Source organism: Lepisosteus platostomus, chromosome 19 (assembly GCF_059453375.1).
Source record: "Lepisosteus platostomus isolate fLepPlt1 chromosome 19, fLepPlt1.hap1, whole genome shotgun sequence".
Classification (NCBI taxonomy): Eukaryota; Metazoa; Chordata; class Actinopteri; order Semionotiformes; family Lepisosteidae; genus Lepisosteus; species Lepisosteus platostomus.
The window spans coordinates 13,692,673-13,709,087 of NC_142629.1; the positions used below are offsets into that span (position 1 = coordinate 13,692,673).

The 16,415-nt window shown below is 43.4% G+C and overlaps 1 protein-coding gene and 2 long non-coding RNA genes across 8 annotated transcripts in view; 2 read left to right on the top strand and 1 right to left on the bottom strand.

Moving 5' to 3' along the window:
* Nucleotides 1–7,088, top strand: part of LOC148645158 (uncharacterized) — a 40,926-nt gene extending 33,838 nt beyond the window's left edge. Inside the window, exons 3-7 of one of the 3 annotated variants that reach the window (XM_088612175.1) lie at nucleotides 4,510–4,627; nucleotides 5,506–5,636; nucleotides 5,992–6,043; nucleotides 6,199–6,249; nucleotides 6,806–7,088. In XM_088612175.1, coding sequence (XP_088468301.1) covers nucleotides 4,510–4,627; nucleotides 5,506–5,636; nucleotides 5,992–6,043; nucleotides 6,199–6,249; nucleotides 6,806–6,817 — 364 coding nt within the window. In that variant the 3' untranslated portion in view covers nucleotides 6,818–7,088. Of the gene's footprint in view, nucleotides 1–4,509; nucleotides 4,628–5,505; nucleotides 6,044–6,198; nucleotides 6,250–6,805 lie in introns of all 3 variants that reach the window. The other 2 variants (XR_015928237.1, XR_015928238.1) reach the window with 2 other exon arrangements.
* Nucleotides 7,089–7,797: 709 nt separating this feature from the next.
* The window catches only part of LOC148645159 (uncharacterized), a 39,365-nt gene continuing 30,747 nt past the window's right edge, over nucleotides 7,798–16,415 (bottom strand). Inside the window, exons 9-14 of one of the 4 annotated variants that reach the window (XR_015928406.1) lie at nucleotides 10,230–10,310; nucleotides 9,977–10,030; nucleotides 9,375–9,461; nucleotides 9,163–9,235; nucleotides 8,893–8,946; nucleotides 7,798–8,264 (exon numbers count right to left, since the gene is read on the bottom strand). This is a non-coding gene — a long non-coding RNA (uncharacterized LOC148645159). Of the gene's footprint in view, nucleotides 8,265–8,892; nucleotides 8,947–9,162; nucleotides 9,247–9,374; nucleotides 9,462–9,976; nucleotides 10,031–10,229; nucleotides 10,311–16,415 lie in introns of all 4 variants that reach the window. The other 3 variants (XR_015928404.1, XR_015928409.1, XR_015928403.1) reach the window with 3 other exon arrangements.
* LOC148645160 (uncharacterized) lies at nucleotides 12,294–13,287 on the top strand. The gene is made up of 3 exons (XR_015928370.1): nucleotides 12,294–12,383; nucleotides 12,659–12,741; nucleotides 13,074–13,287. It is a non-coding gene; the product is annotated as an uncharacterized LOC148645160 (long non-coding RNA).

Below are 16,415 nucleotides of genomic sequence, written 5' to 3' on the forward strand. Positions count from 1 at the left end.
CCAGAGTCCGGACATAGAAACTGGACAAAGGCAGCCCTGACTGTCCAGAAACGAGAGGCTCAGTTTCCAGAGTCCGGACATAGAAACTGGACACAGGCAGCCCTGACTGTCCAGATACGACATGCTCAGTTACCACAGTCTGGACAAGAAAACTGGACACAGGAAGCCCTGACTATCCAGAAACGAGAGGCTCAGTTTCCAGAGTCTGGACATAGAAACTGGACACAGACAGCCCTGACTGTCCAGAAACGACATTCTCAGTTACCACAGTCTGGACAAGAAACCTGGACACAGGCAGCCCTGAGTATCCAGAAACGAGAGGCTCAGTTACCACAGTCTGGATAAGAAAATTGGACACAGGTAAGCCTGGCTGTCCTGAAACGAGAGACTCAGTTTCCAGAGTCCCGACATAGAAACTGGACACAGGCAGCCCTGACTGTCCAGAATCGAGAGAATCAGTTACCAGAGTCTGGACATAGAAAGTGGACACAGGCAACCCTGACTGTCCAGAAACAAGAGAATCAGTTTCCAGAGTCTGGACATCGAATCTGGACAAAGGCAGCCCTGACTCTCCAGAATCGAGAGAATCAATTACCAGAGTCTGGACATAGAAACTGGACACAGGCAATCCTGACTGTCCAGAATCGAGAGAATCAGTTACCACAGTGTGGACAAGAAAACTGGACACAGGCAGCCCTGACTGTCCAGAATCGAGAGAATCAGTTACCAGAGTCTGGACATAGAAAGTGGACACAGGCAACCCTGACTGTCCAGATACGACATGCTCAGTTACCACAGTCTGGACAAGAAAACTGGACACAGGCAGCCCTGACTGTCCAGAAACGAGAGGCTCAGTTTCCAGAGTCCGGACATAGAAACTGGACACAGGCAGCCCTGACTGTCCAGAAATGAGAGGCTCAGTTTCCAGAGTCTGGACAAGAAAACTGGACACAGGCAGCCCTGACTGTCCAGAATCGAGAGAATCAGTTACCAGAGTCTGGACATAGAAAGTGGACACAGGCAACCCTGACTGTCCAGAAACAAGAGAATCAGTTTCCAGAGTCTGGACATCGAATCTGGACAAAGGCAGCCCTGACTCTCCAGAATCGAGAGAATCAATTACCAGAGTCTGGACATAGAAACTGGACACAGGCATTCCTGACTGTCGAGATACGACATTCTCATTTACCACAGTCTGGACAAGAAAACTGGACACAGGGAGCCCTGACTGTCCAGAAACGAGAGGCTCTGTTTCCAGAGTCTGGACAAGAAAACTGGACACAGGTAGCCCTGACTGTCCATAAACGAGAGGCTCAGTTTCAAGAGTCTGGACATAGAAACTGGACACAGGCAGCCCTGACTGTCCAGATACGACATGCTCAGTTTCCAGAGTCTGGACAAGAAAACTGGACACAGGCAGCCCTGACTGTCCAGAAACGAGAGGCTCAGTTTCCAGAGTCCGGACATAGAAACTAGACACAGGCAGCCCTGACTGTCCAGAAATGAGAGGCTCAGTTTCAAGAGTCTGGACAAGAAAACTGGACAGAGGCAGCCCTGACTGTCCAGAAACGAGAGGCTCAGTTTCCAGAGTCCGGACATAGAAACTGGACACAGGCAGCCCTCACTGTCCAGATACGACATGCTCAGTTACCACAGTCTGGACAAGAAAACTGGACACAGGCAGCCCTGACTGTCCAGAAACGAGAGGCTCAGTTTCCAGAGTCCGGACATAGAAACTGGACACAGGCAGCCCTGACTGTCCAGAAATGAGAGGCTCAGTTTCCAGAGTCTGGACAAGAAAACTGGACACAGGCAGCCCTGACTGTCCAGAATCGAGAGAATCAGTTACCAGAGTCTGGACATAGAAAGTGGACACAGGCAACCCTGACTGTCCAGAAACAAGAGAATCAGTTTCCAGAGTCTGGACATCGAATCTGGACAAAGGCAGCCCTGACTCTCCAGAATCGAGAGAATCAATTACCAGAGTCTGGACATAGAAACTGGACACAGGCATTCCTGACTGTCGAGATACGACATTCTCATTTACCACAGTCTGGACAAGAAAACTGGACACAGGGAGCCCTGACTGTCCAGAAACGAGAGGCTCTGTTTCCAGAGTCTGGACAAGAAAACTGGACACAGGTAGCCCTGACTGTCCATAAACGAGAGGCTCAGTTTCAAGAGTCTGGACATAGAAACTGGACACAGGCAGCCCTGACTGTCCAGATACGACATGCTCAGTTTCCAGAGTCTGGACAAGAAAACTGGACACAGGCAGCCCTGACTGTCCAGAAACGAGAGGCTCAGTTTCCAGAGTCCGGACATAGAAACTGGACACAGGCAGCCCTGACTGTCCAGAAATGAGAGGCTCAGTTTCAAGAGTCTGGACAAGAAAACTGGACACAGGCAGCCCTGACTGTCCAGATACGACATGCTCAGTTACCACAGTCTGGACAAGAAAACTGGACACAGGCAGCCCTGACTGTCCAGAAACGAGAGGCTCAGTTTCCAGAGTCCGGACATAGAAACTGGACACAGGCAGCCCTGACTGTCCAGAAACGAGAGGCTCAGTTTCCAGAGTCCGGACATAGAAACTGGACACAGGCAGCCCTGACTGTCCAGATACAACATGCTCAGTTACCACAATCTGGACAAGAAAACTGGACACAGGCAGCCCTGACTGTCCAGAAACGAGAGGCTCAGTTTCCAGAGTCTGGACAAGAAAACTGGACACAGGCAGCCCTGACTGTCCAGATACGACATGCTCAGTTACCACAGTCTGGACAAGAAAACTGGACACAGGAAGCCCTGACTGTCCAGAAACGAGAGGCTCAGTTTCCAGAGTCTGGACATAGAAACTGGACACAGACAGCCCTGACTGTCCAGAAACGACATTCTCAGTTACCACAGTCTGGACAAGAAACCTGGACACAGGCAGCCCTGACTGTCCAGAAACGAGAGGCTCAGTTACCACAGTCTGGACAAGAAAATTGGACACAGGTAAGCCTGGCTGTCCTGAAACGAGAGACTCAGTTTCCAGAGTCCCGACATAGAAACTGGACACAGGCAGCCCTGACTGTCCAGAATCGAGAGAATCAGTTACCAGAGTCTGGACATAGAAAGTGGACACAGGCAACCCTGACTGTCCAGAAACAAGAGAATCAGTTTCCAGAGTCTGGACATCGAATCTGGACAAAGGCAGCCCTGACTCTCCAGAATCGAGAGAATCAATTACCAGAGTCTGGACATAGAAACTGGACACAGGCAATCCTGACTGTCCAGAATCGAGAGAATCAGTTACCACAGTGTGGACAAGAAAAGTGGACACAGGCAAACCTGTCTGTCCAGGAACGAGAGAATCAGTTTCCAGATTCTGGACATAGAACCTGGACACAGTCAGCCCTGACTGTCCAGATATGACAAGCTCAGATACCACAGTCTGGAGAAATAAGACTGGACACAGGCAGACCTGATTGTCCAGAGATTAGAAGCTCTGTTACCACAGTCTGGACATGAAAACTGGACACGGGCAAACCTGTCTGTCCAGAGACGACATGCTCAGTGGTTTAACACTGGACATAGAAACTGGACACAGGCATCCCTGATTGTCTAGAAACGAGAGACTCAATTAGTGTGACAGAGGAGCCTGTCACTGGGTACAGGTAGCACAGAAAATACAACATTGATACACCTTCCATTGAGTGGTTGCTAGATAAGTTCCTGAGGGTGCACACTCAGGGCTTGACTAGTAACTGCTATTACCTAATTTCATATATATTCATCTACATAAACATACCTAATTTCATACACATTCATATACTTAAAACTGGTATGAGTGAGTATTGTGGTGTGAATGGAGAGCGCTCTCAAAATGGATGTTATTCACGGTCTGTTGGTTGTTGGTGGTTAGGTAGTGGTATATCAACAGAGAGAGAGAGAACAGGTAGGTAAGGAGGATTTACCTTTATTTGAATAATTACTTTTGTTTCTTTTTTGGAGGTTTTGTTATCTGGTGTGGGGGACTGGGAGCCATGTGAATAGACTGCACTTGTTTTGCTTGGGTGCTTTTGCGACGGAGCCAGTCTGAGATAAAACGGACCTGCTTTGGCCTTACTCAGGCCATTGTGTGACACATAGTCTGGACAAAGAAACTGGACACAGGCAAACCTGGCTAAGGCTCACTTACCACAGTCTGAACAAGAAAATTGGACACAGGCAGACCTGGCTGTCCAGAAATGACAGGCTCAGTTACCACAATGTGGACAAAAAACACTGGACACAGGCAACCCTGATTTTCGTTCATGGACACCACGAGTGAAGAGCTTGGCGATGTGAGGGACCTGAGGCGTGTTCTCAGAGGAGATCAGAGAGGATAGAGACATCATCGAATTTTAGACTGTGAGCCTGAGTTGTCCATAGTGGCAGCCACTACCCTCATTGCCTCACACACCTCTTTGCAATCAGCCAGCTTTCCTTGACTGAGTTCTTCCTCCCTGCTGCTTTCACCAGCTCTCAGAGTGTCCGCCTGAGCCTTTTGCAGTCCTTGGGAGTCTTGTCCTGGACACCATTTGGCTCTGGCGCTGATCCTGCTCTAGACCTTCTTAGGAAATTGTTCATCTCCTGCCAGGTAGGCTCCAACTCTTCAAAAGCACTGGTGGGTCTGTCTGGTTTAGCGAGTGAAGCCATCGTCTCCAGCTCCTCCTGGTCTCTGGGGTCACTGTGGGTTCTTACAAATATTCTTCCACCTCCTCTTTTGTAAACTCCAGCTTTCCTGATCTTGTATCCATTTGTAATGCTTAGGGAAGGGCTTGAAGATTAGAAAAGGGGTTGCACTGAGGTTGAGAAATTTGAATGGAATATGTACAGTAAACTAGTGTTGAAAATCATACTAATGAGTTAAGTAGCTACTGTGGTTAACCAGTTGAAAAAATTAGTTGCAGTAATACAGTGTGGACTAGTTTGACATGAACCAAGTGAACCATGAAAGGATGTCATGGTGAAGTGTATTTATGTTCTTTACACAAAGAGTTGTGGGAGAGTGGCACAGGCATTCCAGCCTTTTTGTTGGAAGCAACAGCCTCTTTACTTTTGAGCAATGGCTCTTTGAGACTATCCAATCAAACTGAAATCAGTAACCAAAAGGGTTACATGGATCAAATACTGTCCTCTCATTTGAACTTTTTCGTGTTCTTGTAACTTATAACATGAACACATCAGCTGCATGACAAACTAGAAGTAGAAAGGTGGTACATTGAGTGCATGATAAACGTTTACACATGAAAAATCTGACTTCTTGGTGCAGAGTTAAGATAGATCAGGTTATAGAACAGTAATTGTCCTACAAAGAACTTTAAACCCCACAGCTCGCCTACGTATTCCGACATGATTTCATTCACATCATGCTGCTTTCAGATTACTCTGTGATTACTCAGTAGGCTATGGGAAAGATTTTGAAACTTGTAACTCATGGGGGCTTCTGTAAACATGCTCGATTTCTTTAACAAGTTTCCAGGTGGAGCCAAGAAAAACAGCTGCCTGCGCCGTCAGACTGTGGCCACGCCCACCCGCATGACATCTCTCGCAGGCCACGCCCCGCGCACCTGTACGCCAGCTTCTGCTGGAGAGAGCGGAGCTGAGTGCCTTTGTTCCGCGTCTTTTGTGATTATTTTTATTTTTCCTTTGTTTGAATGTAGATACAATTTGACTCATGTAATTATGTAGTCTAAACCTTACATGAGAAAAGGGTAAAACACGTATTTTCGTTGGGAGCAAAGTAGCATTTTTAATGCGTCTTTGTTCACAAATTTAAGCGTGTGCATTCATCCAAACCTCCGTTTGGAAAGGACTTTGAAAAGCAGCTTTGTAAAGATTTTCGTTATTTTCCAGAGTTTTGTTGTGTGATTATGCTCTTATATTCATGTTAAAATTGTCGCTTGCAACTAACCTTTTAATTGGCTTTGCATTGTAAATTCGACTTTTTGGTGTTTTCAGTTTGGTGTCTTCGGGAAGGATTAGATTCGCACTAAATATTGGGAGTTTAAACGTAAGTACAAATATTTTATTAATTTCTTTACAAGTATCTCATTAAGAGATATTTTGCGCTATCTGCCCTGGTGAAAACAGTGTTTTCTACTCAGAAACCTTGGTTTCAATTATCTTTTAATAATCGTCTAAATACTTGTGTTCTTGTGTTTTCAGTTTGGTGTCTTCGGGCAGGACATGCTTGGCTCAGCTACTGGAATTACCGATGTAAGTATAAACCTTTTTATTCGTTTACACGTATCATTGTGAAGTATCTCCCGAGAATTGTTGTTGGAAATGTGATACACCGCGTTGAAACAAGACTCAGACTTGGAGATACCAGTTTCTCCCGGGCAGAAATCGTTTTGATCCGACAACATTGTAGGCTTGCTGTTTATAAACTACGATCAATTTCGTTTTTTATGCGTCTAATAGAATATTCCGAAACCGCTTTGGCTTTCGATTTGCATCACAACAATTAAAAGAACGGAGCCTATAAAGATATGGATGAATAATTTGTGTTGACTAAATTGTTTCAGAAAAAGAATGCTAGTCTGCAGTCGACACCCCGTAGCTGTATTGTGCTTTGGGTATTCACACTTGAAATGTAACTTCTTCAATACCCTCTTTGAACAGGAGCATTTTCAGTTACACCAGACTAAGCGCTTTATTCTTGTAAATATTCGGAACATGCCAGTCAATACAGAAGCTCGGTCTAACTAGCTGGGATCATTTCGAGATTGTTTGTAACCGAAAGTTAATACTGATTTCCGTTGTTTTACAGGAATTGCAATGAAGTTCCAGTCTTCATTCAGGTCGCTGCCTCGACAGAAGCCTCGGAGAAACAGTAACGTGCTGTGTGTTTCTGTGTTTTTGCTTGTAGTAGCGTGCAAATGTTTTCTTACTCTGTTAACTTGTAACAGTATTTAGCATTAATGTAGCCGTGCTTTGCCACTTTGTAATTGAAATGCATGTTCATTTTCACTTCGAAGCCTGTGCATCCGACATATTGTAATGCTTTGTTTTGTATGCCATTTTCGCTCAATAAATTGTTGATTGAACCTTGATTTTGTTCTTTGATTTCTTGTGCAGAGTTTTGTTCCCCCTTGGCCCTGAAAATCCCCGATGGTGGTGAGTTTTTTGGCGGAGAGATTTTGCTAACAGTTTGTGGCCGCAAGGGGACGCCCTATCGCTTTTTGACTTGAAAAGGTCAAAGGCTACCCCCTTTTTAAGCGTGTCCAGATTTTCCCGCCAAAAAACTTAGTATCTGGGGTTTCTCTCGGGGTGTGGTAGCAATCAAGCCGAGCCTCGCCCACCCCCCCTCATTGGAGAGGGGTAGGCGGGGGCTGGCTGATTGACCGCAGCTCTAGCCAGGCCCACTCGCTCCCGGCAGGAGAGGATGGCAGGTTGGTGGTGGCTTTAGTCCCTGCAGAGAGGCAGGTCTCCTGGAGTGTGGACTTAGAAAGCTGTCAGTTGCAACTGTGACTGATGGGCTGAGTCCACCCTGGGTGCCTCCTCTCTCTCGGGCCGAGGCCATCTCCAGCCTGCCTTCCCCTCCTGCTGGGAGTGAGGGGGCTTGGCTAGAGCTATCCTCCCTTCTCCTCCCCCCAGGGCTAGACCCATGCTCCCTCCTAGGGACCCTATTCCCCCCCAGACTATCTAAAAAGGCGGGCGTCCTCGCACTTTTCCAGGTCAGTGCGATGGGGTGTCGCCTTGCAGTGCGTGGCGCACGCTGCAAGACAACCCTTCACACCTTCGAAAATACAGGACAATGCAGACAATGAAATGAGTTTTTATTGCAGAATTCACAGCACATACAATAGCAGCAGTCAACAGAAAACATGCAGGTCAAGAACAAAATACAGCACTGAATCGGGACATTACAGATCAAGCAACTGGTAACAAAAATCAAATGTAACAAAAAGCACGCATTGTCGAGAATAAATTGCTGGAGATCGTCGGAGCGCAGAGAACCAGGAGCCGCAGCACATACAATAGCAGCAGTCAGCAGGAAACATGCAGCTTAACAATAACATAAATCGGTATACAAAGGGTACACTACAGATCAAGCCACTGGTAACAAATACAGCACTGCATCGGGACATTACAGATCAAGCCACCGGTAACAAAAATCAAATGTAAGAAGCAGCACAGATTGTCGAGAAGAACTTGCCAACGCTCGTCGAGTTGCTGGGGTGGAGCTGGAGAGGAGATCGCCGGAGCGCAGAGAACGAGCCGCAGAACTGTAGGCAAAAGAAAAAGGATCAAGTTAACGGAATATCGGACTTGTAGAATCGATTCACTTGAAGTTCTGAAGTCTTTTAACTGATAGTTATAGAAACATGCTCAGATTCTATAACAAACCAATAGGCAACTTCAGGAACAAAATCAGATACATCCCAATCCCACTACTTCAGGATATCGGACTGGCAGAAACGAATCACTTGAAGTTCTTAAATCTTTTAACTTCTTAAATACGCTACCTCAATAAAGAAATATAAAAAAAAACTCAAATTAAACCAATGCATCTCAGTCCTACGAGTCCAATATTTAGAAAATACGTTCAGCCACATAGAAATCCAATGCTACTTGTCAATACAAGACCAGGTAACACAGCGTGTATAATATTCGAATAAACTGCTTTAAAAACCATCGATAAAATGTGTTGGCATTATCTATCTTTACATAATGAATTCAAAAGATGAATAAATGTATCATAAAAAAGAACCAGCGCCTTAGAGTTTACTCCACAAAAGCAGAATGAAACAAAAAGTTATCAAGTTGGTATAAAACTGTTCTTTTGTTAAAATGCTTGGAAATACGTGTTGTTTTACACAAATAGTGTTAGCGGAATGTAGAAATACAACTTACCTTGGAAAAAACACTTTCATAAGTAGAGGTCCGTTCTTGAAATCCTTTTGTCTCCTGGAGAAATAAAGAAAAACTTACGAATTAGTCAATTTCATCTTTACAACATTTGATCATTTCTGAGCGGTAAGCGTTATTATAGCCCGAATCCGAAAAGCAGAGATTAAACAGCTACTGACTTTATACAGCAAATGTTTGAAAATAAATTACAGCATTTTTTTCGTTAAAGGAAACAGAGTTAGAGATACCATATCTTAAATAAAACATGCTTACATGAAAGGCAGTATAAAAACGCTGGATCCAGATCTTTAAAACTTCGAGAGCACGCTCAAACGGACAAAAGACTCTTTCGGCGTCCTAAAACACAAATTAAAGTGAAACAAACGCAAATAACAAAAGTTGCAACGATAATACATTTTTGTCTAACTTTTCTCAAAGTGAAATTTGATTTTTTCAATTTAAAATAAGAAAATTAGAAATAAAACGCAAACGCACCTCACGCCGCAGAAACTCGCCCCGCCGCCATCTTGCCGGGCGCACCTGTGGAGTGCAGAGAACCAGGAGCCGCAGAACTGAAGGCAAAAGAAAAAGGATCAAGTTAAGATATCGGATTAGGAGAATCGAATCACTTGACGTTCCGAAGTCTCAACGATTTAAATATGTTGCCCCTATAAACAAATACACAAACACGCTCATGTCAAATTGTCTAAAAAAGCAATAGGAAACTTCAAGAGAAATCACAGATACATCCCAGTCCCACGACTCCAGGATTTAGAGAACACATTCAGCCATATAGAAAAATCATTTTTGAAATGTTACTTTATACATTCAAGATCAAGTACCACTTATGGCGTGTACCATATTAGACTTAACTCCCCGCATTGAAAAGCATCGTGGAAATGTTTGTATTATCCATCTTTATCCAATGGATTCAATAGATGAATAAAAGAACCAGCGTTTCGAGTTTCTTTTTCGATGCAAGAAAAGCACAATAAAACGAAAAGAAGTTATATTGTACTAGTCAGCACGTGTTTTATCGAGTTACACAAGTATAACATTAAAACGTATAGGTAGGAATATAACGTACCTTGGGAAAAACACGTTCTTAGCCGGAGGCCCGTTCTTGAAATGCTTTTGTCACCTGAAGAAATAAAAAACATACGAATTAGTAAATGTAATCTTTGCAATATTTGATAATTTCGGAGCAGAAAGCGTTATTACATCCGAATCCGAAAAGGAGAGAATACACAGCTATTGACTTTAGGAAGTAAATGTTTGAAGATAAACTACAGCTTTTTTTTGTTAAAAGAAACAGACCTTATCTTACAAAACATACTTACATGAAAGGTAGTATAAGAACGCTGAATGCAGAGTTTTAAAACTTCGAGAGCACGCTCAGACAGGACACTCATTTCGGCGTCCTAAAACACAAATTAAACAAGAACAAACGCAATTAACAAAAGTTGCAACAATAATACATTTTCGTCAACCTTTCCTCAAAGTGAAATTTGAGTTTTTGTATTTAAAATAAGAAAATTAGAAATAAAACGCAAACGCACCTCACGCCGCAGAAACCCGCCCCGCCGCCATCTCGCCGGGCGCACCTGTGGAACAGGTGGACGAGGCGTGTCCGCTGAGGAAGGTCACTCTGGGGGCGGGCTTGGCTCCTGAATGACAGCTGTGCACTCGGTTACAAGGGCTCAACACTGACGTTACTGAAGCTAAATAGAAACTTGAACTCACCAAATCATAAATTTAGTATTTAAAGGCTAAGGATTTTCAGAGAACCCAATACAGTGACATTCCCCTACAAAACTGTTCGCCGGACTCATTTATCTTCCGGCCAGCTGGTCGAATCAAGAGAAATGTGCTGGAGAGAGACCCCTGTCGCTCCTAGTTAGGACTGCACCTCTCTCTCACTGCTAGTGCCACACCTGTCCTGCAGGTGTCACAGTGGTATAAGGAGCTGCTTTTTCGAATTGAATTCCGATCTATGCATTTATAAAGGTCTTAAACCCCCCATTTGCCCTGTTTTGGAAGGCCCCGAAAATGGAGCCCCCCAAAACGGCCGGCGTGGTAGAGAACAGCCCCTTCTACAAACTCACCCCGACAGCATGAGAGCTTCACCCGGGGCTTAGGTCTCAGACTGACGGGGAGGCTCGGGGCTCGACTTCAACTCACAAGACTCTCCGGGAGTCGATCTGCTCTCTGAGCTTTAGAAGTGTCCGATGGTTCAGCCCGCGGAGCCACCAGGCCGGCCACGCAGAATACCGGCCATGTACATCTCTTATTCAGCCTAAAGCCAAGTCATTGCTCCGAGACGAGGCAGTTCCACCTGTTTGCTCTCTCATCAAGCATTATTTTTTAAACAAAATGTATTTAATGATTCTAAAGACAACTTAAAAAAAACTACATGGACGATTAAATCGGTCTATATGTTTTGTACTCCAGCTGGTGTCCGGGCAGAATATCCCTACAGTTCCTTAAAAACAGCAGGTGTCACGACATAATATATTTATATTTCCATGGGCGTTTGACAAGGTTCCACATAGAAGTTTTAAGATGAAAGACTTAAAAATCAAAAGCAATGGATGTAAATAGAAAGTGAACTGGTGTGTGCATAGAAAACAGAATAGTGACAAGGATGTAATATAATAAGTTTTGCAATCAATGAAGCATCACTTCGCTCCTTATTATTACTATTAGAGACGCTATTACTTCATATACCCTAATATGTGAAAATTATTGTAGTCAAAATGCAGTCAAATGCACAGAGTGCAGGTGGTGAAAGTGCTGTTTATGAATAGCAGACCGCTGGCAATGAAGTAGTGGAAACAGAGTTTTATATTAACTGATACTGTAAGTGTCTCGAAAAGATGCAAATTCATTTTGATTACTTTAAAAAGTCATTAAAAGTCTATATCGTGTTCTACACTGTATACACGGGTTCTACAGTGAAAAGGGAACCACGGTCAGTGAGTGACGTGCAGTACAGTAATCACAGTACAGTAATCACAGGTGAGACTGACTGTCAAACACTAACAGTATAATTCTTACTGCTTGACCCAAAGCCAAAAGACGGAATTCTGAAACACTGTTTCGGGCGCAAGGGTGTCGCTAACTTCTAACCTTTTACGATTGATGGTAGATGGGGATGGATATAGTATTTTGAATTACACTGAACACAAATCGTAAATCCTCAATTAAAGTTTCGATAAGGTTATTTCATCAGCGGTTCAGTTAAAAGTATGGAACGGGATTGACTCCAGTTACTTGTGTCGGAAAGACTGAGGGATCCATGTCAACTCCAGGATCCAGTCCGTGTTTTAGACATGTCTAATTAATTAACAGTCCACAGTTAGGTGTGATCAATCTTTATCCGCCTTCAATTAGTGTCCTTTTAAAATGGTTCTGGCAGGAGTATTGCGTCTTTGTCCTTAAATGGCGGCTTTGCGGCGACAGGAAAATTCTCCCGGGATGTTTTGCTTTATTTGGTTAGGAGAATGTCGGTCAAATTTGCTTCATATGTGGATGGGAACAGTTCAAAACGAAACGAGAGAAAGCATCAGAATAATTAAGAAGGCGGACAGTAACTGGCTTTGAAAGAGACGTTGAATTCAAACTGAACCAGTAACTTTCGTATCTTTTTCAACAGGCGAAATAGAACGGATTATTGTTACTATTTAAAATGGCTACCTGTATTTTTAATGCTTTCTCGGGTCTGTTGGTGTTTCAGCAGGTGTCTTATTCACTAGTTTCTCCTCTTCAGCTTCCCAGACTTCCTGTCCTCTACAACAGCCTGACTGCCGAAGCGCAGAGCTCCCGTGTGGCGTGAAATCGGACAGATGAGCGGTCAGTTCGAAGGCGAGACTCCAACCGGTCTGCACTCTGCTTACAGAGCCTCTTGCTTTCGGGTTTAAAGAGACCTTTGTGTTCGTAGTCGGAGAAATCCCAGGACCAATGGACTTTTCTCAGTATGGTAAAGCAATAGAATGTGATGAAGAAACCCACAGCTGCGCTCACTTAATCTGAGGGTGGGGGAAATATGGTTGCGCTCCGTTGAACACCTCCCTGCGAATAAATAGGTTATTTTAAAAAACAGGTGCTACCTTTGTATTGGCTTTGGCGAGAGGCCAGAACTTGCGCCTATATGTATTAGAAACGCTTTTTCTCCCCTGTTCAAGCAGCAGCAGTTGATCCCGGAGACCAGCCGCATTCACCTCGCGGTCCCGGGTGGCCACCGTCTCTCCGGCCGGCTGTCCTGACTGAAACGTTTCCTCTCCTGGGGCTCCAGACTGCGGGCCGCCGGAGCGTCTGGATAACAGCCGGTCGTGTTACACCTGTACTGTTTCTATTTCGATTTTTACAATAAACTAGTCTTTGGATTGTTTCTTTAAACCAATTTGTCTGGGTATCTTGGATCACATCATGTTGGAAGTGAGCCTCCACATAAGATCAGCCTCTTGTATCTTTAATGAGCCTGCATCTGTCTCCTTTACCCCCTCAGGCTGCTCAGAGTGCCACTCAGTCATGACTTTAAGGTGCTTCATCTTCATCCATGGTAGCTGTTGCACAAGCTTCTTCCCTGCACTTTGCCTGTAAAACTCCAGCTGTTGCTCAAATGTACACAAAGGCATGTAGCCTGTGGTCAAGCAACTGCTTGATTGCACAACTGATGTTGGTAAAATAATTCTGTAGAGGCATTTGCTTAATGTCATAGCTCTCTCGAAGTGAATATTGCTCTTGCCCAGCCTGCTTCTGGCAATGGGCAGGTTCAGCTCAGAGCCGAGTCCTGCTTGCAGCTTGACTCCTGAGACCCAGAAGGGACAAGAGACTCCACTATTAACTGAAAGTGTTTTGTGTAGAAATATTCAGTGTGTGATTAGCAGGGAATTGAGAAAGAATGTAAAGCCAGCAGAGATGTTTGATGTGCTTTCCTGTGGCTGAGAACACCATGAAAGAACAGTGATCACAGCACTGTATGAGAAAAGCACACTGTCCTTTGAAAGAGCACTAGATGGTTAATTATCACCTGTGTGATGCAATAACACATACCCACAATCTGCTTCACAACACAATAGCTCTGAACACCATTCCACATTTAAGAAAGCATTTTGAGAACAGACTAAATAACTAAAGCAATTTAACAACCAAGGATTAAGATGTGCGTATATTTCAAAGAAGAAACACTAAAACTCTTCAACTGTTTAACTATCAGTGAAAAAAAAAAATCATTTTGAACATTCAAAAAGGAATAAACTTTTAATCTGCAGGAAGCAGAATTCACCTTGGCAGTTCTTCTTTAAAATATTTACTGTTTACTACTTTAGGACAAAAACATATCAAATGTAAATCAATCTTAAAGTCTATCCTGGTCTCTGAGAGATTTGTCTAGTCCCCACAGCATAGACACAATGAAAGAAACTGGAAGTTTACTCAGAAAAAGACATTTCAGAAGGAAAACTATTCTTTGTTTGCTTACAAAGTTAGTTTACATTTCCTTTTTTTCACAAAAGAAAACATGAAACATTAAACTATCCACTGATTCCTTGAAAAACAAGAGACATGAAGAGATACAACTTTCAACATTTGTTACTCCAGGTGCAAAGCTGTTACTGAAAACAGAGAATGTGTATAAAATGATCACTCTGTTGTTTTCATAACAATTCCAACATTTTCATATCAACCTTTCTTAAAAGAATTAGGGATGTGACATATTTTAAACCCCTGAAAGACAAAATCCTACATCAAAACTCCCTCTCAATGACGTAAGAACCTGCTGTTCAGAATGACCTCTCATGCAGGTGAGGCTGCAGACTGTGTTGAGTGTCCAGGTGGTCCTCATGATCCCCCCAGCTCAAGAACGTAGGGGAAAGGCCTGTGATCATCAGCACTGTTGAGTGTTACATAATATAGAAATACAATCAGTCTTCTACTAACAAATATGAAAACAGATTTCACTGTGACATGGCTACTTACTGTAGAAGCAAAACTGCTATGAAACCATAGTCTGCTTCATGTATAGTAATTGATATTGAAAATCATGAGCCTAAAAATCAGTCCTAACAATGTGCCCAACATCCATTTGTAGTACTCAGTTTCTGGCCTTCACCTGACTAGTTTTACTCTGCTCCTATATACAGATACACACATTTAAGTGCAGTTACAAACAGATTTCCCACAGTTCAAAGCAACTCATGACAGGTTTTCTGTAGAATTGGGTTGTCAGCAGCAGGGAGGGACAGTTGCTCAAGCCCAGAGGAAAATAGAATCAATACAAAGCCTATTGTTCAATCATTATCTATGATTAATTATATAGCTGTATGTAAAATGTTGTCTTAAATAACTGTGATAGAAACCAATTAAAGCTGTCTATAATAATAGCACAAGTGTCAGTGATGGGTTTCTGCTAGGATGACATGGCTCTCAAATCATACCATTCATGTCCATAACAAGATTTGATCTCAGCTAGAGCTGCATCAGGTAAGGCTGGAAGTGACATGCTTAGTACAAGTCCAGGAGCATGTAAAATTACCTTTCAGCAATCGTGAAGCTCAGGTATACCTTTACGAGTTTGAGGTGAAATGACCTGTCTGAGCGCTGTAGGGCCCAGGATATTTTAAGTTCACTCCAGGAGTCTCTGTACTGGGGCTTTGGTATGGACATTATGGGCCACAGGGAACAGTGCCACCTAAGACCTTTAGCTCTGTAATATCCTCCAGCACCTGAGCTGATGAAGTACTGCTCAGCCCACAGGAGCCCAGGACACTTCACCCACAGGAGAGCCCTTCCTCCAGCCTCAGGGGTGACAGACCAGCTGGAGGAGTGAGAACAGGCCGAGAGCGAATTCAACAGGAGTCTCCAGGAGGCCAGACTCTTGCTGTGAAAATAGGAAAGTGAAAGTAATGTCAGGCTTTCTATTTAAAATAAAAAAGCTAAATCTCAGATTGAAACACGTCGCTCTTAGGTAATAAGTATTCCATGTAAACTAAATGAAAGTGTGATGCCGCGGGGGTTACAGGCATCTGTAAGGTTGATCAGTAGATGGAACCCAAGACCAGAACACACCTGAGGCAAATAGCAGTTAAAAACAGGTCTACCCTGATAAAATAAAACAAACAAACACAGAGCGACTTGTCTCCAAAACACCCTGGCAAACAGATAATGTAGCCATATGAAAAAATACATTTCTTCTCAAAGGAAGAAAAATCTGTCCAATTTCTCCCTCAAAAATAGATCCAATCATGCCTTCTTACCCGTACAAACCTCCCTTCTTGAATTCAAAAAGTAACTATGTGTGCTATTTTATCTTTCCCTTTTTTTCATCCACTTTCAGTTTTTAACTAGAGTTATGCAAATGTGCAGATGTCTTCCACAAACTCAGAACTGTATATATGTCCAGTGACTTTTGGAATAATTTATAAAATACAGGACTAAGCTCTTCATGACTTGTTCATTTTTGCAAAGTATTGCCTTCCAGATTTTGCAGGCACATTCATTTACGAGTCCTTAAAACACAAAAAACA